This window comes from Nematolebias whitei, chromosome 15, assembly GCF_014905685.2.
Source record: "Nematolebias whitei isolate Nwh7 chromosome 15, NemWhi1, whole genome shotgun sequence".
In the NCBI taxonomy this organism is placed as follows: domain Eukaryota; kingdom Metazoa; phylum Chordata; class Actinopteri; order Cyprinodontiformes; family Rivulidae; genus Nematolebias; species Nematolebias whitei.
The window spans coordinates 23,036,545-23,062,449 of record NC_056512.1 but is presented as its reverse complement, the minus strand read 5'-3'; the positions used below and the strand labels follow the sequence as shown (position 1 = coordinate 23,062,449).

At 41.5% G+C, this 25,905-nt stretch overlaps 1 protein-coding gene across 1 annotated transcript in view; it reads left to right on the top strand.

Annotated features, from left to right (window-relative positions):
- The window catches only part of LOC119421551 (myosin-10), a 77,119-nt gene extending 60,794 nt beyond the window's left edge, over window positions 1–16,325 (top strand). The window contains exons 26-41 of the mRNA XM_037688895.1: window positions 3,580–3,792; window positions 3,868–4,012; window positions 4,119–4,325; window positions 7,471–7,575; window positions 7,657–7,809; window positions 7,881–8,129; window positions 8,259–8,471; window positions 8,555–8,767; window positions 8,862–9,023; window positions 9,104–9,232; window positions 9,336–9,424; window positions 12,404–12,527; window positions 12,824–13,032; window positions 13,108–13,216; window positions 13,311–13,483; window positions 15,443–16,325. Coding sequence (XP_037544823.1) covers window positions 3,580–3,792; window positions 3,868–4,012; window positions 4,119–4,325; window positions 7,471–7,575; window positions 7,657–7,809; window positions 7,881–8,129; window positions 8,259–8,471; window positions 8,555–8,767; window positions 8,862–9,023; window positions 9,104–9,232; window positions 9,336–9,424; window positions 12,404–12,527; window positions 12,824–13,032; window positions 13,108–13,216; window positions 13,311–13,483; window positions 15,443–15,596 — 2,647 coding nt within the window. The 3' untranslated portion in view covers window positions 15,597–16,325. The remainder of the gene's footprint in view (window positions 1–3,579; window positions 3,793–3,867; window positions 4,013–4,118; window positions 4,326–7,470; window positions 7,576–7,656; window positions 7,810–7,880; window positions 8,130–8,258; window positions 8,472–8,554; window positions 8,768–8,861; window positions 9,024–9,103; window positions 9,233–9,335; window positions 9,425–12,403; window positions 12,528–12,823; window positions 13,033–13,107; window positions 13,217–13,310; window positions 13,484–15,442) is intronic.
- Window positions 16,326–25,905: the final 9,580 nt, after the last annotated feature.

Genomic DNA, 25,905 nt, shown 5'->3' with positions numbered 1-25,905 from the left:
GTCAGTGGATCAACCAGGTCTTCACATTCAGGCAAGCTTATGATCATGTTGATGTATGCGAGGTCAGCACTTTGTGTCAGGATTAAAAACCTCATTGAAGTGCTCCACCCATCTTGTTAATATATTGTTTTGATCCGTCAGCTGGCATTGTTTACCTCGAGAGTATATTGGCGCTGTCTTCCTCATTTTCAGACCAAATAGGGCCAGGATGCCCTTGAAAAACCTGCCCATTTGTATAGATTCCACGTAGGATTGTAGTTCTCTGGCTCTCTCGGACCACTACTTGTCCTTTAGTTCCCTAACCTTAAGTTTTAGTTTCTGCTGTGCAGTCTTCTTATCAGAAACATTCGACTGAATGTTAAGGGCATGTCTATGGTCCTCCTCAAGTCTTTTTTATCTCCATGTCAGTATCATCAAACCAGTCTTGATATTGTAGATGAACAGATGCTGAGATATATTCATCATTTAACGCGGGTTCCTCATTTTTCTGGACTGAATAAAACGTGCACTGAATTTAAGGAAATGCAAAGTGAGACGTCATTTAAATTTGACCCATCAAAATGAATGCGGTCATTTATTTACAGAATCAAATTTAACATCAAACATTTACATTAATTTGGCAAATTATGAAAATAACAATATAAGCAATCAATCAGGAAAAATCATACGGCCATGATTTTTCCGTTGCTGACATTTATAAAACTGTACAACTATGATCTTTTACCCACACGGATGTGAATAAGCACTTTACACAGACATTTCTAAATATCTGGGAGAATTTCTACTTCATAGGAAAGTTTAAAGATGGAAAGAAGTTTAGAGGGAGTAAAGGATGGGGTTTGAGGGAAATTGAATGGTCACCAGAACCGACACTCTCCATCAGAAGCCCAGCTCGCCTCGGTACGCTTGGTAGGAAACTTGACCCATTACCTTTCTGATGATAATCAGCAGATATGGTGTTCCGTTAACGCTACCGGTCCAGCGTCTCCTTAGAATGGCTGTAGCCCGTCAGAAGTAGTGGCGAGGCTCTGTTCGACACACATTCACCTCAGTGGAAAATGTTATAATCCCATGGAACTCGGAAGAGCTTTGTTGTCATGTCAGGAACTCCAACAGCACTCCATCAGAACTCCAGAACTCTAGAAGTCTGACAACTCTCCAACTCCGTGAACTCTGTAACTCCGTGAGTCGTAAGTCACTCTGAGTACCTGTGAGTCCGTGTACCTGTGAGTCTGTGTAGACCAGGAAGTACTGACATTTTAAAGACTCTTTCCCGGTTCACTTTTTGGGATTTTTCATTGGTCAGAAACGACCAGAAGGGGTGTGTTTTTGTGACGTAAGAGGTTAGAGACAGTGAGAATTGTTATGGGACAGCTCAGAAATGTTCTCACAGACCGAGAGGGTTCTGTTTTGGCGTGCCTAAGAAACAGGTGCAAAACATCTCTATTTACGTCTGAGAGGATTCTAAAACATGACAGTTTTAACATAACAACTTGTTTTTCGTTTGACTGTAACCTTGTAAACGCACACACTTGCTCATTCAAAAGCAGAAATCAGAAAAATGCATAATTACTCTGCAACAGCTTTTAACATGAGAATAAAAATCATTACTCAGTTAATAAAATTGATTAGTTCACTGCAACATCTAAAATGGTTTGAACTAAGACACTTTGATTATCAACATTTGTAAGATAGTAATGATAATAAAAAGAGAGTGTTCTTTTCACTTGAATCTTCAAGAAAGAAAGTCTCAGGATGGGTGAACCTGTATCTATGTATTCAAATACATGAAATGACAGTTCCTGTCCCACAAGGTTCTAAAGGTCAAGAGTTTTGACCTTAGACTTAGTTTCGACGTAGGCCTAGTCCACTACAATATTTCTTTCGTGGTCTGCCAATGACTTAAAAAGCACATGCATTAAGGTTCCAGGCATATTCACACCATCCTTCACCTACAGACGCTCCCACATTAGCAGATGGTATACAATACCACCAAAAGTATCATTGAGCGCTTTCTGTAGGTCTTTAGAGTTTACTAGTTTTGCAACATCTAGCTTTGCTGGGGTCTTATGGCAGGATCTCCGTGGTCCCTTCAATGTCATGCTTAGCTTTGATCTAATAACCCTATGACCTGTCCAGCCCTGAGCACCCCTCATAGCTATCGTTATGTGAAAGTCTTGCAAATCACTTTTTCGGCCAATCACGTAATCCAAGAGGTGCCATTGTCATGATCTTGGGCGCATCCACGTAGTTTTAAATTTGTCAGGAAGGCTTAAACAGGTGTTGGTAATGAGTAGATCAAATTTGGCACACTGAGTCAGGAGTTCCAAACAAATGAAGGAATTCCAAGAGCCAAGGTTGTTACCCTCCTCGGGAGTGGTCGACCAACAAAGATCACTCTTAAGAGCAATGCCTGTAATAGTCTGTGAGGTCACAAAGGACCCCAGGGTAACTTCTAAGTGACTGAAGGTCTCTCTCACATTGACTAATGCTAATGTTCATGAGCCCACCATCAGGAGAACACTGAACAACATTGATGTGCATGGCAGGGTTGAAGGAGGAAGTCACTGCTCTCCAAAAAGAAAATTGCTGCTCATCTGCAGTTTGCTAAAAGATCAAGTGGACAAGCCAGAAGACTGTTGGAAGAATGTTTTGTGGACGGATGAGACAAAGTAGAACTTTTTGGTTTAAATGAAAAGTGTTATGCTTGTTGAATGGAAAATACTGCATTCCTGCATAAGAACCTTATCCCATCTGTGAAACATGGTTTGGGTCTGTTTTGCTGCATCTGGACCAGGACGGCTGGTCATCACTGATGGAACAATGAATTCTGAATTATATCAGATAATTCTAAAGGAACATGTCAGGACATCTGTCCGTGAACTCAATCTCAAGAGAAGGTGGGTCATGCAGCAAGACAATGACTCTAAGCACACAAGTCGTTCTACCAAAGAATGATTAAAGAAGAATAAAGTTCATGTTTTGGAGTGGCCAAGTCAAAGTCCTGATCTTAATCTAATCAAAATGTTGTGGAAGGACCTGAAGCAGCAGTTAATGTGAGGAAACCACCAACATCCCAGAGCTGAAGCTGTTCTGTACGGAGGAATGGGCTAAAAATCCTTCAAGCCGTGATCAGGACTGATCAACAGTTACTGGAAACATTTAGCTGCAGTTATTGCTGCACATGGAGGGTCACACCAGGTACTGAAAACAAAGCAAACCTTGACATTGCATTTACAAAGCTGTGTGCTGTAAACCTTTTGTTTCACTGTTTTTACGTTTTGGCTTCACTTTTGTTTAATAATTTGCTGTTTATTGGTTGTGTATTTTTGTAAACTTGAAGTTACATTTGAAGAGTTTTTAAAACTTTGTAAATATTATTTATATATTTTTTAAATGTCCTGATTCATAAAACTGTAAGATAGAAAATAGATGAACTTTGTTTTCCCATAATTTACTATTTTTCTAGTTTATTTAATAGACTCAGACCATTTTTACCTTTAAGCACAGTTCTTTAGTCGCATGTCCATTTTTTATTTTGTCTGTGACCACATGTTCTCCAAAACTTCTATTTAACAGAGGAGAAGAAGAGGCTGCCCAGAAGAACAATGTTCTGAAGCAGGTCAGGGAGCTGCAGGCCCAGCTGTCTGAGCTGCAGGAGGACCTTGAGTCAGAAAAGCAGGCCAGGAACAAGGCTGAGAAACTCAAGAGGGATTTGAGTGAGGAGCTTGAAGCCCTCAAGACTGAACTGGAAGACACCCTGGATACAACTGCGGCTCAGCAGGAGCTCAGGTAATATCCACACGATAACTCGCTCTTCTAATAGATGGGGAGCTGTTTTGAAAACCCCGTCTTTGTTTGGTGTAGGACCAAACGTGAACAGGAGGTTGCAGAGCTGAAGAAATCCATTGAGGAGGAAACTAAAAACCACGAGGCTCAGATCCAGGAGATGCGACAGAGGCACGGTACTGCATTGGAGGAGCTGTCTGAGCAGCTGGAGCAGGCCAAGAGGGTACAAGATCATTCCACAATCAGCCTACTCTATCATAGAATGAACAGTACTCCATAAAGAAGCTAGCATCACGTTCTGTGTTTTTCTGTTGTTTTTTTCTATCCAGTTTAAGGCTAATCTTGAAAAGACCAAGCAGAGCCAGGAGAGTGCCAACAAGGAGCTGGTCAGTGAGGTGAAAAGCTTACAGCAGGCAAAGGTAGAGTCTGAACACAAGAGGAAGAAGCTGGAGGGTCAGCTGCAGGAGTTCATGGCCAGAGTCACAGAGGGAGAGAGGGCCAAAGGAGAGCTGGCTGACCGCACACACAAGCTGCAGGTAAACAAGATTATCCTCCTTACACCCACATTTAGAAAGGCTTTTTTAGTTTGGTCATGTTTGTTGGACATGTTTTAGTTAACTTGCTGGTCATAAAGAAATGTAGTTTAGAACAGTGGTGTAGTCTACGTGATATGCGAGTATACGGAGTATACCCACTAGAAAAGCTTAAGAATTTCATTATACCAACTTAAAAGGGGTTTTTAGTTGGTTCCCCCGGGCTGTAGGACCGCCCGAATGCCGGGCAGAACTCCTCCCAGCGCAATGGCCACTCCTCCCAGCAGTCCACCGAGCTCCTCGTCGCTGCGGACAGCCATCTGTAGGTGCCGAGGGACGATCCTGTCCTTCTGCTGTCATGAGCCGTGTTTCCTGCTAGTTCCAGGATCTCAGTGGTCAGGCACTCGAGCACAGCTGGCAGGTAGATGAGAATGCGTCCACAGAACATCCTTTCAACTCATTTGAGATTTGGGGCTGTAGCTGAGATATTATTTGGGCATTTGAGATGTTAATCAGCTGCTGTTCGTTGTAGAAAACTGCCTTGTTGCCATGGTTACGCATCATAGCAAATGTCCAAAACTAACAAAGTTTCAGTAAAAATCCTTCCAGCTGCACAGTATCTGATACCAGAGGAAACAATCATCCAAAAAAATGTGATTTACATCCAGAAAAAGAGGATTTAAAATTTCCAAAAGCAAATTCTCAAAATGAAAGTAACAGAGCTGCTCCACCATGCAGCCACCTTGAGCGGCGCAATTCTAGAACTCTTACATACATGACATATCATTGGACATGTGTTCATTGATACAGTTTAAATGCTTCCGTAACAATCTATCGGTATGCAGCGCTTGTTTATTACATTCGCTTATCCAGCAAATTATTGTATAATTAATACTTCTGTACTTACTACTTAATACTTGAACATGTTTTGCTTTGATACTGTTTTATAAATTCTATAACATGTTTTTAATACTAAGCCAACATTTGTACAAAGTTTGTTGTTCATTTATTCAAATATAAACATCAGAGAAATTTGGAAATGTTCAATATGTTTAAAAATCTAAATAAATTGATGATTACATTGTACTAACCAGTGTACTTTGGTTTCTAAGCACAGTATATGAACAGACCGTGGTAAAGTTAGCTTTACATTGGATGTTGAACATTCGTGCTCCGTGGCTTCAGCGGTGTCCAACATCCAACGTTACCGTGGTATACCCACTACAAAAATGTAGACTACACCACTGGTTTAGAATAATACATGTTGTCTTTCATTATAGAACAATTTGGGCTTAAAGAAGTGTAACAAAGATCAAAAACACGTTAAAGCTGCTCCCATTGGCTCATTAGGGTCACCACAGTAACCACACCCCTGTGTCTCTCACTTTATTACAGTGCTCTTGAACTGCAGAAATGCAGAGTAGAAAGTAGGCCTCAGACGGTCACTGAGAAAAGTAAAAGTCGTAATTAAAAACTTTCTGAACTGTAGGCGGCAGAAGCTTCTGTTCATCACACATCAGTTGTCATCCATCTACAACATTTTATGTAGGAGGTTTCATAAGATATAAACACTCTTCATTTCCAGGTTGTAATTAAAAAAAATTGAGCTCTGATAAAATAGGAGTCAATGAGAGTTTGGATTTGAAAGAAGACCACAAGTCCTACAGCAGTGAGACACATTGTGGGAAAGAAAACCAAATTGTTGATATTTTCATATATAAACTGTATAAGAGGTGCTAAAACCCCAGCCAGCCAGCCAGCCATTATCTTTAACCGCTTCTTTCTTTTCGGGTCGTGGGGGTCACTGGTGCCCATATCCAGCCATCACTGTGCGAGAGGCGGGGGACACCCTGGACAGGTCACAAGTCCTTCACAGGGAAAACCCCAATGCAGTGCAATTTATTTTATTTTATTTTTACATTTTCTTATTAATTTTTAGGGGTGTAAATCACCATCTTTACCACAATACAATATTATATTGATTTGTTTGTTTGATGATACGATTTTTCTCGATATCACAAAGTGTGTCACGATACGATTTTGATTCTATTTGATTCACAAGTCTGAGATCGATATATTGTGATGTCAAATGCCCATCTCATTTACATATAAATACATTTACAAAAAACAATTCAAATATGATTCAACCATTTTATTTATGTTATTACAGGCACCATGCATTTAAATAAACAAACTTTTTTCTTAATTAATGAAAAAATAAATAAGACCTGTTCAGTATAGTCTCACATTTCTCATGTTTAAGTGCATTTTTTAACCCAGTTATCTTACAAGTGCCCTGATTACCTTTCAGTTATAAAGAAACAAAAATAGATATTGAGCTTACATAACATGGCTATCAATGCCGTGTTTCTTCTTCAGGTGAACGGACAAATTTGTTGTTTCCCGAGTATTTTAACTCACACTGGCACCTGTTGCATACGACACAAGTTTTGTCTGTTGAGCCGTCCTTCTGTTGAAATCAAAAATATTTCCAGTGTTGATTTTAAATCCAGCAGGAGAGTGAATTTCATTCTGTGTTTTCTGCCTCATCTGCCATGTTGCTGAGGCGGCTGCAGAGCGCAGCTGTGCACAGAAATGGTGACACAGACGTGCCTTGGGAATTTCAAAATAAAAGCATATTTTAAAGATGACTATATGAATCGTTTTAGTTTTACCACAATATAATTGAATCATTAATCTTTGAATCGATGTAAATCGATGTATTGTTCCCCCCCTTATTAATTTAGTCTATTTTGTACAAACTGCCTCACATATTGACGTGTTTTTTGTTTGGGGCTTCTCAAAGCTGAAAGAAGATTTGCAAATTGAAAATTATGACGTAAACTGAAGCTCTACGGGTAAACAGTAATAAGGTTGCTTCTGGTTTGGTACTCCTTTAATTTTATAAATTTTTATCAGGAAGTTATGACTTGAGATTGACTCTGTTGATTTCAAAGCTCATTTGACAAGTAAGGAAGTCTTTTCATCAGTACATTCAAATGACAGATGGATCTTGTATTAAAATTTATATGTTCACAAATTTATCTACATTATTATTTGATAACAACAGTGATAAATCACTGAGAGCCCTATTTGTTGTTATAATTTTTTGTTATGCCTGTAATTTAGTTTGAACCTCTCTATACAGACTGAACTGGATAATGTGTCTGCCTTGCTGGAGGACGCAGAGAGGAAAGGGATCAAGACGGCCAAAGATGTTGCTGGTTTGGAGAGCCAGCTCCAAGACACACAGGTGACAAGTGTTAACTAGTAGATTGGTTTTTAATGAGTCTTTCCTTTTAGAATAACAAGACTGACGTTTAATTTCATGTAGGAGCTGCTCCAGGAGGAGACCCGTCAGAAACTGAACCTGAGCAGCCGCATTCGCCAGCTTGAGGAGGAGAAAACTGCTCTGCAGGAGCAACAGGAGGAGGATGAGGAGGCACGCAAGAATCTGGAGAAACAGCAGCTGACCCTACAGGCTCAGGTGGGACCTCTGCTGTTTAACACGTTAGCTTTAGTTGCATTCAGGCTCTGATTGCTTGTTTGTGTTTAAAGCTGTCAGAGAGCAAGAAAAAGCTCGAGGATGACGTCGGAACAATCGAGAACCTGGAGGAGGTGAAAAAGAAACTGCAGAAGGACCTGGAGCTGGCCAGCCAACGTCTGGAGGAGAAAACGATTGCCTTTGAGAAGATGGAGAAGACAAAGACCCGTCTTCAGCAGGAGCTGGATGATCTCACTGTTGACTTGGATCACCAGAGACAGATTGTGTCCAGCCTGGAGAAGAAACAGAAGAAGTTTGACCAGGTTATAATCCTTTTTTTTTTTCATTAATCTGCTGGGCTTTATACAGATTTGTGTAAATCAGCTTTTTGGAAGAATACGTTTGTTAGGGAAATATATAACTTAGATACTGATCCACATCCTTGTCTGTAGATGTTAGCTGAGGAGAAGAGCATCTCAGCACGTTACGCAGAGGAGCGTGACCGTGCCGAAGCCGAGGCCAGAGAGAAGGAGACCAAAGCTCTGTCCATGACCAGAGCTCTGGATGAGGCCCTGGAGGCCAAAGAGGAGCTGGAGAGGATTAATAAGCAGCTCCGTGCTGAAATGGAAGATCTGATGAGCTCAAAGGACGACGTGGGCAAGAATGTGAGCCACAGTGTTGGGTTATTCTATTGTGCTTTTGTATTCTCCTTCTTTTACTACTTGTCACATTTCCTCACATTCCTCAGGTCCACGAGTTGGAGAAGTCCAAGCGCACTCTGGAGCAGCAGCTGGAGGAGATGAAGACTCAGCTGGAGGAGCTGGAGGATGAGCTGCAGGCCACAGAGGATGCCAAGCTGCGTCTAGAGGTCAACATGCAGGCCATGAAGGCCCAGTACGAGAGGGACCTCCAGGGCCGGGACGACCAGAACGATGAGAAGAAAAGAGCCCTCGTCAAACAGGTGCCAGCACATAGTACTCAGTAATAACTGGGCTGTAAGGAACCATGAGCTTTACATTATCGCCCTCTGACTTGTAATGCCTCCTCCTCCCAAGGTGCGAGAGATGGAGGCTGAGTTGGAGGATGAGAGGAAGCAGAAAGCCTTGGCTGTAGCAGCTAAGAAGAAGCTAGAGATGGACCTGAAGGACATAGAGAGTCACATTGAAGGAGCCAACAAGGCCCGAGACGAAGCCATTAAACAGCTGCGGAAGTTACAGGTGCTCATTTTATTTCTGTTAGATGATGAAGCTTTTTAATTCTGTCTTCTCTGTTTACTGGATGACTTTGCCTCCTCCAGGCTCAGATGAAGGACTATCAGAGGGAGCTGGAGGACACCCGGGCCTCCAGGGATGATATTTTTGCCATGTCTAAAGAGACTGAGAAGAAACTCAAGAGTCTGGAGGCTGAGATCGTTCAGCTACACGAGGTCAGAGCTGCACGTGGGACTGTTTGTTTGGGTGACATTGCGAAACGTTTGTTAAATTTGTGCACATCAGTGTGTGTCTAAACTTTGTTTTTCTGCTCTGCAGGACCTCGCGGCCTCTGAGAGGGGTCGGCGTCACGCAGAGCAAGAACGAGACGAGCTGCAGGATGATATCTCAAACAGCACCTCCGGAAAGTAAGCAGATGTCACCACGTTGATCAGGTTGAAGTTACCCGTCAGCAGAAACGTTCAGGGAGTTGTTTTCCATTCCAGCTGTTCATTCATGAGCTAGATATGGGATAAACCCTAGATAGAGTTTAGATCCTAGATCATTATTTCTTGGGTAAATTACAGACTCTAAAAATATAAACGATTCCCAACTGTCTACACTAAGAAAAGCACCAGTTTACCGTCACCATTTGTGCTCCAGTAAGTACGCATGGGCAGAGGGTGCAGTGTCTTGTCTGAAGATACTTGAGAACCCTCCATAAAGATGCAAAGCAGCTGACTGATACTTAGAGTTGTTAAACAAAGTGCTGGACAACCTTCCTTGGTTATTAAAGATATTTCACTTTTCATCCAAGGAGCTTTAAGAAAGTTGTGTTTAGGGATCATTTGCCCCCAACACCTGCTCCTTCTTGGTGTTGTACAAACAAAGCAAATGGTAATCATTAAATATTGGCATAAGCACAACTGTCCAGTGTCAGATTGCAGTTGTCATGTCTGCACAACTACATTTGACCGGTCTTCCCAAACACAGCAGGTGCAGAAATGACGGAGAACATCACAGATCCTAACAGATGAAGCACAGAGGGGACTAAAACTGCATGAACCACATCTCATTGTATGAGGCGGGAGACACAGTCAGGAAGGCATTTCTAAATCAGTAATTAATGTTTGGGGTTTTAATCAATCATCTAATATTCACTTATTACTTTGTTTTTTTCTGGTTCATGATGTGTGCGCTGCTCCTTTCAACCCTGCAGGGCGGGTCAGACTCCCACTTGCCTTCACTTGGCTTTAGACTGGGGGAGTGAGTGAAAGCATTTGAGCAGCAGATTTCTAAGCTTCCTTTGTGTTTTCTCCTGAGATGTAACTATTTCATGCTAACTGTATGCCCGGTGCTATCTGCCATGACAGATAATTACATAACGAGCAGATCTTCCTCTCAGTAACACCCCATTTAGGTGTAGACAAACTGAACACATCATAGCCTGTTTGTTAGTCGCAGCTTTGTGAATTAGACCAGAGGTGGGCAGCATTTTTTTTTCCAAAGAGCTATATCAAGATGTTTAAATCAATCAAAGGGCTGAATGGAGAATTGGAAATTTTTCTTTGACAGATAATGTAAAAAACTTTTTTCGGGCTTTTTTTTTGTTTGTTGTTATAGCATAGTTAGCATGCTTTATACAAACATGTCTTTCCAATAACCTTTAAGAATAAGACATACTGGAATATAAGACATACAGTGCCTTGCGAAAGTATTAGGCCCCCTTGAACTTTTCAACCTTTTGCCACATTTCAGGCTTCAAACATAAAGAAATATTTTTTTTATTTTTTGTGAAGAATCAATAACAATTGTGCCACAATCGTGAAGTGGAATGAAATTTATTGGATGTGTCAAACTTTTTTAACAAATAAAAAACTGAAAAGTGGGGCGTGCAATATTATTGGGCCCCTTTACTTTCAGTGCAGCAAACTCACTCCAGAAGTTCAGTGAGGATCTACGAATGATCCAATGTTGTCCCAAATGACTGATGATGATAAATAGAATCCACCTGTGTGTAATCAAGTCTCCGTATAAATGCACCTGCTCTGTGATAGTCTCAGGGTTCTGTTCAAAGCACAGAGAGCATCATGAAGACCAAGGAACACACCAGGCAGGTCCGAGATACTGTTGTGGAGAAGTTTAAAGCTGGATTTGGATACAAAAAGATTTTCCAAACTTTAAACATCCCAAGGAGCACTGTGCAAGCAATCATATTGAAATGGAAGGAGTATCAGACCACTGCAAATCTACCAAGACCCGGCCGTCCCTTTAAACTTTCATCTGGAACAAGGAGAAGACTGATCAGAGATGCAGCCAAGAGGCCCATGATCACTCTGGATGAACTGCAGAGATCTACAGCTGAGGTGAGAGAGTCTGTCCATAGGACAACAATCAGTCGTACACTGCACAAATCTGACCTTTATGGAAGAGTGGCAAGAAGAAAGCCATTTCTCAAAGATATCCATAAAAAGTGTTGTTTAAAGTTTGTCACAAGCACCTGGGAGACACACCAAACATGTGGAAGAAGGTGCTCTGGTCAGATGAAACCAAAATCCAACTGTTTGGCCACAATGCAAAACGATATGTTTGGTGTAAAAGCAACACAGCTCATCACCTTGAACACACCATCCCCACTGTCAAACATGGTGGTGGCAGCATCATGGTTTGGGCCTGCTTTTCATCAGCAGGGACAGGGAAGATGGATGGGGCCAAATACAGGACCATTCTGGAAGAAAACCTGTTTGAGTCTGCAAGAGACCTGAGACTGGGACAGAGATTTATCTTCCAACAAGACAATGATCCAAAACATAAAGCCAAATCTACAATGGAATGGTTCACAAATAAACATATCCAGGTGTTGGAATGGCCAAGTCAAAGTCCAGACCTGAATCCAATCGAGAATCTGTGGAAAGAGCTGAAGACTGCTGTTCACAAACGCTCTCCATCCAACCTCACTGAGCTCGAGCTGTTTTGCAAAGAAGAATGGGCAAAACTGATAGAGACATACCCCAAGAGACTTGCAGCTGGAACTGCAGCAAAAGGCGGCGCTACAAAATATTAACGCAAGGGGGCCGAATAATATTGCACGCCCCACTTTTCAGTTTTTTATTTGTTTTCTTTTGAACTAAAGACATTGGGGCCTGGTGGAGATTGTTCAAGGGCCACTTTTGGCCCTCGAGCCTTAAGTTGCCCACGTCTGAATTAGGCAGACGAGCTAAATCATTATTTCTGTAAAAGGAATGCAGTTCATTGATCAGTTTGATTGTGTGTGTTAATCTGATCTAAGCTGCTTTAACACTTGTTGCCTGAGCGTGGTTTAAATGAACCATCAGAGCAGGAACAGTGACACGTCTGAAGAAGCTCGTCTGCTGCCTCCACTAAGATGTCTTCTCTCTGAACACCAGGGCTGCTCTGATGGATGAGAAGAGGCGACTTGAGGCTCGAATAGCCCAGCTGGAGGAGGAGCTGGAGGAGGAGCAGGGCAACATGGAGCTGCTCAACGACAGATTCAGGAAGTCGACCATGCAGGTGTGCTGGAGTCAGATTTATTTATCAGCTTTATTCTCTGTTTGTTGAGGCTGTTGTAGCTCGGTGGTCAGTGCTGCGGTCTTGTGATCCTGAGGCTGCAGGTTTGAGCCCAGGTTACATCAGTAAGGGGTTTAAAACAATTTCCTAATCTTTCATGTGAGTTCCCTCTCTGTGGAGATGAAGGGAACAGCTGAAAACATTCTTTGTTTGTTTCTCTCCAGTTATGGCTCGTTGTCTTGTAATCCTGCACCGCTCCTCTCCATGACATGCTCCTCTGTTCTCTACGTCCCCTCTAGGTGGACACCCTGACCACAGAATTGAGCGCGGAGCGCAGCACTGCCCAGAAGAGTGAAAACGCTCGCCAGCAGTTGGAGCGTCAGAACAAGGATCTGCGGGCCAAGCTGAGCGAGCTGGAGGGCTCTGTGAAGAACCGCTTCAAGGCCACCATCACAGCTCTGGAGGCCAAAATAGCCCAGCTGGAGGAACAGATGGAGCAAGAGGCCAGGTGAGAGGAAATAAAACCATTTTTTTCTGAGAACTGTTGCAGGATAAATTTATAATCATGTTTTCATCACTAAAGGGAGCGAGCAGCAGCCAATAAGATAGTGAGAAGAACCGAGAAGAAGCTGAAAGAAGTCTGCATGCAGGTGGAGGATGAGCGTCGCCATGCCGACCAGTTCAAAGAGCAAGTATGTTCACTGATAATGTTATGATAAACTGTTGTCACGCTTTGGATGTTTTCATTAGTTTTAAATGTTTATTTTCTTGTTTGTGTGTGTGAAGGTGGAGAAGGCGAACTCTCGTATGAAGCAGCTGAAGCGGCAGCTCGAAGAGGCCGAGGAGGAGGCGACGAGGGCCAACGCCTTGCGCAGGAAGCTGCAGAGAGAGCTGGACGACGCCACCGAGGCCAGCGAGGGTCTGAGCCGCGAGGTTCACACGCTCAAGAACCGTCTCAGGTGCTGTGTGGTGCACAGCAGCAATCACTTCACATTCACAGCATGAACTATCTGCAACGACAGAAAGATGTGGTTTTCTCTCCATGTCACAGTTTCTGTTTTACAACTCCTGAAGCTTTAGAAGATCGCATACAAAACATACATGATAATGTGTGGCTAAATAAATCAGGCATAGTGGGACCTCTGGTAGCAGTACAGTGTACGGAAGACTGTTGATAAAATTCACAAAATGCTGAAAACATTTCCACAGACACAACAACGAATGTTTGACTATAGGAGAACCAGCTCTCTTCACATGCTTCACATTAGAAACATCATTCAGAGTTTAAAGATGTCACAGGGAGTTGAACTATGCAGTGAGAACTTGGACTTTACATGGTTAAATTGGTGTTTTACTATTTTTAAAACTTTTTACATGTCTCCAGTTTAAATTTTCAGATTTTCTGATTAGCTAATGGCCAACCTACAGTGTAATTTGTCACACTAACCTTTGAGTAAACTTTATACTTCTTTTATAGTTTACACATCAAAACATCACATTTTGTCAGCTTAGATTATTGCAAAATAAAAGTTACTATTGAGTTTTATATAAGAAAGTTAACTTATGTTGGAATTTTGAGTCGTAGCTGCGTGGGCAACCTTCAGAATTTCTCGAGAACTTTTGTTTCCCGTCACGGAGCAAAAAGGAGGAATTAGAAATACCCTCGGTTTGTCCGTGCACGTTGTGAGCATGATAACTTGAAAAATAAAAGAGTTACACACTTCCATTTTGGTGTGTGGCTATATCTTGGAAGAAAGCTTCCTTTAGAAAATTGGATTGACAGGTCAAAATCCAAGATGGCTGCCGCCATAAATGTATGCAATAGTCCTTCTCTACTTCACGCTTCATTTGGTCTTGCTCTATCACGGTTTTTCAAAATAAGATTGGACAAGACACAATTGGCTGACTGATGGATGAGCCGCACGATGGACATGGAATTTTTATTTAAAATAAATTATTTTAAATTATTTAGCACCTGCTGCACCTGTGTGCAGTCCACAGCTGCAGTAGAAGCATCCTTCTGCAGCGTGTCATATCTCCATTCTGCACCACAGAAGTGGGCGTGGCCGAAAGCGCTTCCAGATGGCAAAGTGCATCAGGAGGCAGAGAGCTGAAATCATAACATGCTGTGCTCTTTTAGAGCGTTTAGAGTTTAGATATAATGTTTAGAATATTGCAAGAGTGTGGGAAGTGTTTATAACACCTTCATGCATATATATATATATATAATACTAAACTACTACTACTAATTGGACTACTGTATCCCTACTTCATGGTCACTGTATTTGTTAACATTGTGAGATTGATAACTTTAAAATTAAGCAACACGTCGACTTCCATTTTGGAGTGTGACTGCATCTAGGCATAAGCAAGGTCACTATCAAAAATAGGGTTGCCACGTCAAAATCCAAGATGGCCACCACCACATACTGTATCTATGTGTATACATTTATATATAAACTGGCCACTCCTATCGTTTGAGGAAACTGCTTTCTAGTTTATAAAATGCATATAAATGTAGTTTCCTCAAATGGTCGAGGTGGACCTTGGAGTGGTGGAAAATTAATCAATGGTGGCCATGGTCTTCATTGGCCACTCCCTGACTCCTCCATTCCTCTCACCAGGATCCTCTGCGCTGCCTCAGTCGAGCATTAAAAAATAATAAATAAACCTACCTCTGTTCTTCTCCACAGTGTAACGCCACCCACTTGAATATCTCGCTCCAAAAACATTTAGCTTTACTTGCATTCTTTGTTCAGTTCCAGTCCAAAAAAACACTCATCTCTAGAACTTCAAACATTCACTCTCCAAATCCCCCAACGGCGGGGGACATCAGTGTACTGCTTGTTTGTTTGTTGTGTGCTCCCGCCTGTGGTGTCAGAACCCTTGCCTTACCGTTGCTCCTCCGTCTCCTGCAGGCGCGGCGGCCCCGTCAGCTTCTCCTCCAGTCGCTCAGGCCGACGCCCGCTGCAGGTGGAGGGCACCTCTCTGGAGCTCCTGTCAGACGATGAGCTGGAAAACAAGATCACTGACAACAATGCCAACGAGACCCCGGCTCCTCAGCCAGAGTAGAAGAAAAGGACCCGGAGGTCTTCCGTTTGCGCCGACCGACGTCAGCAGGGACCCACTTCTGCTCTGATAAAAAAAAATTACAGCAGCTCCTTTATGAACAGACTCCCATCTCCAAATTACATGCCACATAATCTAAGCCCGTAATTATTTCCCTTATATCCCTCATCCTCAGCAGACACCAGCAGTTGGAGCTCCAACACTCATTATCGCCCAACTTCTCTGCCTTAACCCTCCTGTGTTGAGCTACAGAGCTGATCAAAAGGCCTAAAATCTTCAGCAACACCAACAAATCCCTGTCACAAGTTAGAGACATGTAACCCAGTGCCCGAGGGTGGTGAATATTCTGAGCTGGAGCTGCTTAAACACTTCCAAACGCTACAACGATGAGACTGTGACTGGAACAAAATGTTTAAAAATGTTTCTGACTTTATTCTGTCGTCCTGTCTGAGCATCAGATGAACCAGTTTAATCATGTACGCTGACAGTAATGCTCCTGTTTCTAGGATTGTTTGCTTTCATATGAATATAGAAATGTGACTGTAAGCTGCCTTGTTGCCTCAGTGCTACACAACTTTACTTTTTTCATTGTTTTCCTCAGATGCTCGACAGTAGGTCAGGTTGACTTATAATTGTTCGGTGTGAGTGCTAACGGCAGCGACCGCGCTCATGTTCTCCTGCTTTCTTCATTTTCTCCTTTTGTGCCTTTTTCACTCATTTGGAAACCAATATGCCACATATATAGTTCTTGTATTGAATCATGTATTATTCCATGAAGGTATTTTCATAAGAAATATCATAAATTTGCATATTTTAATGAAATTCTAGTGGAAACCTGATTGTCTTCCTCCAGCCTTTTATGTCCTGATGATATTTGATGGGTCTAACGCACAAGGATCTGTGCAGACGACTTTTATTATAACTTTTTGTACTTTATGAGTTATTAAGATCTAAAAACAGTCCAATGGAGGTCATCTGCATTTAGATCTCTGTTATTGTTCACAATACAAACTACATTCATACTACAGCCTTATGATCACACGTTGACCCTCAGTACTGCCATTCATGTTTTACTATGACCTGTCGTAGACTCCTTGAGACCGTAATGTTCAAAACCAAACCAGACGATGATTTCCACGACATTATTCCTCTCTACTATAACGTGTGTCCAAATACATAAACGTGGCCAATTATGTGAAGTTAGCGAGGAGTTTGCAACACTAGTCTGACTAAAGACCGGTGTGGCTTTTTAGTCGTGCACAGTAGGAATATAGCATTTTTTCAGCAATGACATAGTTGTGATCTGGGACTGCAGTAGCTGGTGGTCAGTGCCATGGTCTTGTAATCCTGCAGTTGCTGGTTTGAGCCCAGCTTGCTTCAGAAAGGGCATCCAGGTGAAAACGGTTGCTAAATCTTTTATGCAATTTCACTCGCAGTGGCAACCCCTACAGAAGAAAGCAGCCGAAAGAAACGTGCATATAATAATAATGATGAGGTGCACTTAATACTGTTTTGTCATTATTTGTGCAGTTTTACAAGACACAACTCAATAACACTTTAAATGTAAGGCCTAGCATCCTTGAAGTTCATAGTTTTAGACTGAATCCAAATTATGCTGAGTAGGGACAGAGTTTGAGCTGAGTTTATGTAGGTTTTCATGTGAAAGTGTGAGATATTCATAAAGAAAATTCACTCAGAAAATGTGCTGAGGTTGATTCAGCTACGACCACACCAGACGCAGCCATGTTTAGCTGCTGGCTTGTATTGATTGGCTGCTGTAGCAACTTGAATGGGACTGACTACAAAAATGAATTGGTTGCAGATGATCATTCTTTGATTAATTTCTGAGAGTTTTGTTAATATCTGTCCAGTGGTTTGTGAGATATTTTGCTAACGTAAAAGACACAAGACACGGACAACAAAAATGCAATTTCAAAATTGCATACAAACAGATGGGATTAGGGCAGAACTACTGGAGAAAACCCAGCCCTGCCAGAGGCCTGAACTTCTCAGAGGTCACCTCAGACCCAGAGGGAGCGTTCAGTCTTTCTCCACTTCAGAACCAGGACTTCAGACTCAGAGGAGCTGACCCCTCTCAGCTGTGAACATCAGAGCATGCTGAAGGTCTCGCTTGAAGCTACAAAGAGAAACAAGGTTGGTAATTCTTGAGTTCAGACTAAATCACCCCAAGGCCAGACAAAGTACTGGTGAAGGACCATGTTCCAGCAGAGTCTGGTTGGACCAAGCAGCCTTGAGTACTGAAGAACCTCATCAGGAGAGGGGGGTTAGCTTCGCCTTGCTACTCAGGAGCTGCAAGAGGAGTTAGCGGGAAAAGAAAGCAGAATCCCCGTACCTCATTGCTTAATCAAGTCACTTGAAAATAGTTGTGTGAACGCTCGTGAAGCATTCACTCTTGGGATTCATTTTTCTTCCATACATTTTCCGGCATCTTTCTTGTTCCACAATTTTTGTGCTATTTCAACAAATCATGTATCAAAATGTTCAGCTCATTCAGATGAAGGGTGCTATGACTTTCGGTCTTGGTGAAACTAGCTTTTTGAATTACTTAGCTTTTTCTGACACTTTTTCATTTAGAAAATGAACTGAGTTCATTTTACATCCTTCAGATCTTTACATCTGTTTACAACGTTTTACTGCTCCTTTCACATTTTGTTCTGCTTCAGCTTTCTTGTCCAAATGTAAACATTTTTCTGTTACTTTCAGCCAGTGGTTGGATGTAACAAAGAACAAGTACTTTGTTACTGTACTTAAGTACATTTTTCACGTATCTGTATTTGACTTAAGTAGATAGAGTTAAACATAGGTACTTTATTCCACTACATTTTACATTAAGTATCTGTACTTTCTACTAGACTACAAACCGGATTCCCAAAAAGTTGGGACACTAAACAAATTGTGAATAAAACTGAATGCAATGATGTAGAGATGGCAAATGTCAATATTTTATTCGTAATATAACATAGATGAAAGATCAAAAGTGTAATCTGAGTAAATGTAACATTTTAAAGGAAAAATATGTTGATTCAAAATTTCACAGTGTCAACAAATCCCCAAAAAGTTGGGACAAGTAGCAATAAGTGGCTGGCAAAAGGAAATTGAGCATATACGAACAGCTGGAAGATCAATTAACACTAATTAGGTCAATCGACAACATGATTGGGTATAAAAAGTGCTTCTCAGAGTGTCAGTGTCTCTCAGAAGCCAAGATGGTAAGAGGATCACCAATTCCACCATTGTTGCGCAGAAAGATAGTGCAGCAATACCAGAATGGTGTTACCCAGCGTAAAATAGCAAAGACTTTTAAGTTATCATCATCAACCGTGCATAACATCATCAAAAGATTCAGAGAATCTGGAACAATCGCTGTGAGTAAGGGTCAAGGCCGTAAAACTCTACTGGATGTTCGTGATCTCCGGGCCCTTAAACGTCACTGCACCTCAAACAGGAATGCCACTGTCAAGGAAATAACAGAATGGGCTCAGGAATACTTCCAGAAAGCATTGTCAGTGAACACAATCCACCGTGCCATCTGCCGTTGCCAGCTGAAACTCTACAGTGCAAAGAGGAAGCCATTTCTAAGCAAGCTCCGCAAGCTCAGACGTTTGCACTGGGCCAGGGGTCATTTAAAATGGAGTGTGGCAAAATGGAAGACTGTTCTGTGGTCAGATGAGACACGATTTGAAGTTCTTTATGGAACACTGGGACGCCATGTCATCCGGACCAGAGAGGACAAGGATAGCCCAAGTTGATATCGACGCTCCGTTCAGAAGCCTGCATCACTGATGGTATGGGGTTGCATGAGTGCTTGTGGCATGGGCAGCTTGCATGTCTGGAAAGGCACCATTAATGCAGAGAACTATGTTCAGGTTCTAGAACAACATATGCTCCCATCTAGACATCATCTCTTTCAGGGAAGACCCTGCATTTTTCAACACGATAATGCCAGATCACATTCTGCAGCAATCACAACATCATGGCTACATAGGAGAAGGATCCGGGTACTGAAATGGCCAGCCTGCAGTCCAGATCTTTCACCTATAGATAACATTTGGTGCATCATAAAGAGGAAGGTGCAACAAAGAAGGCCCAAGACGATTGAACAGTTAGAGGCCTGTATTAGACATGAATGGGAGAGCGTTCCTATTTCTAAACTTGAGAAACTGGTCTCCTCTGTCCCCAGACGTCTGTTGAGTGTTGTAAGAAGAAGGGGGGATGCCACACAGTGGTAAAAATGGACTTCTCCCAACTTTTTTGGGATTTGTTGACGCCATGAAATTTGGAAACAACAGATTTTTCCCTTAAAATGATACATTCTCTCAGTTTAAACTTTTGATCTGTGATTTGTGTTCTATTCTGAATAAAATATTAGATGTTGGCACCTCCAAATCATTGCATTCAGTTTTTATTCACAATTTGTTTAGTGTCCCAACTTTTATGGAATCCGGTTTGTACATTTCTATAATGTGTTGTGTTACACGTTAGATTCACATTGTGTTTCTTTTTAAATTAGTTTGTTTGAAAGTAACCGATGGCGAGAGGGGAGTTGGTCCATTGAATCACTGCAAAGACGGCAGGTAACGTTAGACCCACCTTCAAGAAGAGCTGAACCAGTGATGTATATTCTTGTATATAGGTCAATGATCTGGGAGCACCCACAGCACCACCAACACACCCAAAATGGTTTCCACCGCAGAGTCAGCCAGAAGATAGGCACCACATATGACCTTATTGAAAGTATTGAAAGACAGTTCAGTACAGCAGGTCAGATTATTCATTCAACATTTATTTAGACAGGTTAATCCCATTGAGCCTCGGGGACTCATTTACAAGAGAGACCTAGTATCTAGACCTGGACCTGGTATTTTCTCTCCCAAAAGTACTGTGGTATCCCCCATGCGTCTGGTTCCTGTAGGTGCAGTACCTGAACTGGCCTGCGGGTTGAACAGAGTGCTGTAGAGTCCAAACTGAGAGGTTGGAGGAAAAACAAGGTCATGATGGCCTCAGCTCCGCAGCTCATATAGACCGTCCTTGGAGTTATCAGGTGCACATACTCAATCAACTCCTCATCCAGCTCTCTCTGCTAACTCAAACATATGGTTCATGGGCAGTTTGTGGGTAGTTAACATTCTCAACCATAGTAGTTAAAAAACATCCATAAACCTTGACATAAATTCTCCCACTTTGGACGAGAAGGCGTTTGACCGGGTGGAGGGTAATTATCTGTTTAAGACTTTAAATCTATTTAAATCTGGTCCCAAATTCATATCATGGGTGAGGTTTATATATACTGTACCTCCCCAAGAGCGGCAGTCTGCACTAACTGTAACACAGTTACTTTGAATTGGAACGCGGTACAAGACAGAGGTGCCCACTCTCACCCCTTCTATTTGTGTAAGCGATAGAAACACTAGATGTTGCTTTACGGCAAACCACCATCATTAAAGGGATAAATGGATTGGACACAGCACAAAGTTTCTTTATATGCCGATGACATGCTTTTAGATCCTCTTACTTGCATTCCTGTTCCTGAGTTACTTGCTTTGCTTCAAAAATTTGGTAAACTATTTGGCTATTAGGTTAATCTTCAAAAGAGCGAGCTGAAGCCTGTGATTTCTATAGAAAATAAAATTTTAGACACCGTACCTTTTAAAATTAGATTAAAACAATTTAAATATCTTGGCATTTTGAGAACACAAGATCATAAGAACCTTTATAAAATTAATTATCTAATGCTCATGGCGAACCTTAAGCAGGACATTGCTAGATAGCAATCTCTACCTCACACTCTAGAGGGTAAAATAAACTCTGTAAAAATGAATAGTCTACTTAAATTTCTGTATCCGTTTCAGAACCTTTTCCTTACTAAATCATTATTTTCCAATCTGAGCAGCCAACTATCAGCGTTTATTCACACATATATATATATATATGTATATATATATATATATATACATATATATATATATATAAGCTGTTAGACTCATGAATCTCTAACCAGGATAATCACAGTGATTTATTCACTGTAATGCCACTTGATTGTTGATATGTGCTGCTGATCTCATGCTGCTGATTATCCATGCTACTGTGTTCATGCGTGCTCATCTGCTCACACAGACTCATGTCCGTGCTGCTGTTCGGCGTATTGTTTTTGTACAACTAGTGCTTAGTGTATTTTTAGTTTAACGTTTTTCTTAGTTCATATCTTAGATCTTATTACTGTTTTTCTTTTACATTTTATTGCTGGATGTAACCGGGACCCTGTGTACACAATTTCGTTCCACCACATGTACCATATTTGGTGCATATGACAAATAAAGAAACTCTGACTCTGACTTGACCTATATTTGCCATTAAAGGTATTTTATTCATTATTTGTGATTAACTCACTTTTCTGTCTAAATTAGTTGACTTGAATGTAAAACTTCTGTTTTGTTAAATTAATTTATATTTTCTTTTAGCTTATAAGAGTAGTTCCTCAATCCTGTGTTTTGACTGGCATGCTGTTTGCCATAAATCTTGCTGTTAAAGTTATTTTAAAAATAGAACAGCTGGTGTTTAATTTGAGCCAACTTATGAATGACAGTGATTGCTCTAAATAATAACGACTTCCTGTCCTTAACAAACCTTCAGCAGCTGGGAGGATCACAGGTGACGACTTTAGGTGTGGACAAATCTGACAAAGCTATCCGTCTCATCTTGGAAAAAAAAAAAAACTGCTGCGTTTCCTTCTTTATTTCTCGGCATTAAACAAACAGGTTTGACAGCTTACGGATTTTTTGGTGTTAGGGACGGTGAAAGCTCAGGTGAAGTTCCCGCGGAGTTAACGTGAACAAGCATCTGTTTTTCTTCCTTCTTTGTTTACGAATAAATCCTCGGAAAGTACAAAATATCCTAAGGTTCCTGGTTTTAGTTGACAAAGTCAACAAAGTTCATGTTCAATCATCCAGGTATCAAATCCAACAATTCTCAATCAGGTCATCTGGACAGTTTCGTTTTTATAGAGTCGTTTCGCCCTCTATCTGGAGGGCTTCATTAGTCTGAGGAGTTCCAGGAAACTGTTTTTCCACCAAGCAGTAAACTCCTTAAGTGGACCCTCAGACTGATGAAGCCCTCCACGTCTCTATAAAAACGAAACTGTCCAAATGACCTGATTGAGAATTACTGGGGTTGACCAAGTCTATCTCTGTGAGTGTGGGCTTTTTTTAAATTTCTTTTTATCACAAAGGGCTTTTCCACAAACACCCTACAAATAATTTGTATTTGAATTCAGTGTTCCTCCTAACATCATAAAGTGGTTGACGTGCAACACTGTTGCTTCAGATATTTTACAAACACAAAGGCAACGCCAACTGTTTAAACTGCTCGTGTTAACGAGTTCGGCTAAGTTCAGATAATTTATTTCATTCCCACTTGTAACCTTTCTAGATTTGAATCTCATGATATTATAAAGTGACCGTCCGCTTCACACCCGTGCTGACGTACAGCCCACGCTGCTGGGAAATGCATTTTGTCACGATAGAAAAGATAACAAGGCAAGAGAAGAAAAAAAACAAGCGTGCTGATTTTTATCATTTTACAACAAAAGAAAATGTTGAGCAGAAAACTCCAGGGAAGAGACGATTCAAAGAAACAGAATATGTTGACCTAAGACAGAGGGAGGAAAAGACTTGTCAGCAACCAGGAATGAAGTCATGTGGGCTGGAGAGCCATAACACTTAGACCTAACTATGAACATGATGCATCTGCTCTCTCCTCCTGAAGACATATCAGAACACCTATCAGTAAATCTTATTTTACAAAACTTAAATAATGTGGTTTGGCATTGCTAATGAAAGCCTTGCACATGATGACGACTATATATGCTGCTCTAAAGCTTATATGTTTGGTTCAAACGTTCTCTAATGCATCATCAGACAATCATCAATTTTGATTTTTAAACTGTGCAATCATAACTAGTTGGAGGACAATGACAAGATGGCACTTTAAACACTACACAGAAAGAAGAGGAATGAACATAGTTAGACAGAGTACATGTGAATGAGAGGGAGGCCGGTGGAACAGTGAGACTACAAGGAGCACAGGTTGAACAACTGAGAGGCCAGACTGAGATGGTTTGGACATGAGGAGGGACAGTGGGTATATTGGTAGAAGGTTAGAAATGCAGCTGCCAGGAAAAAGACAAAGAGGGAGATACATGGAGTTAGAGAGGACATGAGGTGGAGTGAGGACATCATTTCTTGTTTTGTCTGTTTCATCGTTAACCTATTTTATATTAGTGGATATTCAAGATCTGAACATAACCTAAAAATAGGTCACAGAGAACCTGTGTCCAACCGCACCCTGCTGGCTGACAGTTCTATTTTAAACCAATTATTTCATCACATCTGTTCCAATAATGATCCTCCACCTGAATGTCTTTAATACCACACTGATACTTTCTGCAGTGAGGCTTCTCTCACACAACTTACACCATGAATGAAAGGGTCATTTGCTAACAAAAATCTATTTATTTGTTAATCATTAATCATTAATCATGGATCAAAGTGTTATTTGATTGTCTGGAAGGATTTAGACCCAGCTCTTCACAGAAACCATGCTGTTTGATAAACAGAACATTCTAGAATAGAATGATCTTTATTGTGCACATACAGAATGCACAATGAGATTGAGGAGCTAATCCCTTTTTAGTACAAGACAAATGTAGACTATCTAGATTCCCAAAAACCTTTTCATGTTACATAGCTTAACATAAATAAACATATACATGTAATATAAAAATATATAATGTAAATGAAAGTATATCACACAGAGGTGACTATTGCACATTGTTGAGATAGATCTTTCTCAGTGGCCAAGAGTCTAAAGAGCAGCAGCAGCAGTGGTGATATTAATTAAAATAATGCACATAATTGTTAAAGTATTGGTGAGAAGGAAGTCTGAATGAGATCAGTTCATATGAGAGTTCAGAAAGGGTATAGCCCTTGGAAAGAAACTGTTAACTGGAGAAACTGTTTCTCAGTCTTTTAAGTTGTGGTTTTGATCAATCTGAAGCTCCTGCCAGAGGGCCACTGTTCAAAGAGTTGAGAACCAGGGTGACAGCTGTCCTTAGACATGTTCTGTGGTCTGCAGAGAGACTGGGAGATGTAGATGTCCATCGCGGAGAGAAGGGGTCAGTTCTGTGCTTCCTGAATTCCACAAGTAGTTAACTTCTGGACCTCCTCTCTGTAAATTGTTTCATCTTCCTTTGAGATTAGTCCAACCGCTGTAGGATTATCCACAAATTTGATGATGGTGTTTTTGTGAGCCGCACGACAGACATAGGGTGTAGAGGCAGTACAGAAGGGGACTTAGCACTCAGCCCTGTGGTGAACCGGTGCTCAGTGTGCAGGTAGAGGAAAGGTAAGGGCCAAGCCTCACAGTTTGGGACCGGTTGGATAGAAAGTCTTTTAACCAGGCGCACATGTGGGGAGGGAGGCCCAGGGGGCCCAGTTGTTAGTCAGAGTCAGAGTCAGAGTTTCTTTATTGTCATTTGCACCTCATGTGGTACATGTGGTGGAGCGAAATTATGTACACGGGGTCCCAGTTACATCCAACAATAAAATGTAAAAGAAAAACAGTAATAACATCTAAGATATGAACTAAGAAAAACATCAACTAAATATACACTAAGCACTCATAACATAAAACATTGAACATCAGCACAAACATGAACATGAGTCTGTGTGAGCAGATGTGCATGCATGAACACATCAACATTGAAACAGATCAGCAGCAACATGAAACAGATCAGCAGCAACATGAAACAGATCAGCAGCAACATATGGTTTTTCACAGCGACTATTCTAGTTAGAGATTCATGAATCTAACAGCCTCAGGGTAGAAGCTGTTCCTCAGTCTAGTGGTTCTACACTTAATGCTCCTCAACCTCCTTCCTGAGGGGAGTGGGGCAAAAAGTGTGTGTGCTGGGTGAGTGGGGTCCTTCATGATGCAGGTGGCCCTCTTCCTGCATCTGGAGGTGTAGATGTCTGTGATGGTGGGGAGGCTGATTCCAACAGATTTCTGTGCAGCCTTCACCACTCTCTGCAAAGCTTTTCTTTTCGTTAGTCATCATGTCTGGGATGATTGTGTTGAATGCTGAGCTATATTCCACAAAGAGCATCCTAGCATAGCTCTGCTGTCATTCCAGATGACTCTGCACGATGTGGAGAGCTATGGTGATGGCGTCCTCTGTGGATCTGTCCGCACGCTATGAAAACTGATGGGAATCGGGGGGGGGGGGGGGGGGGGGGGG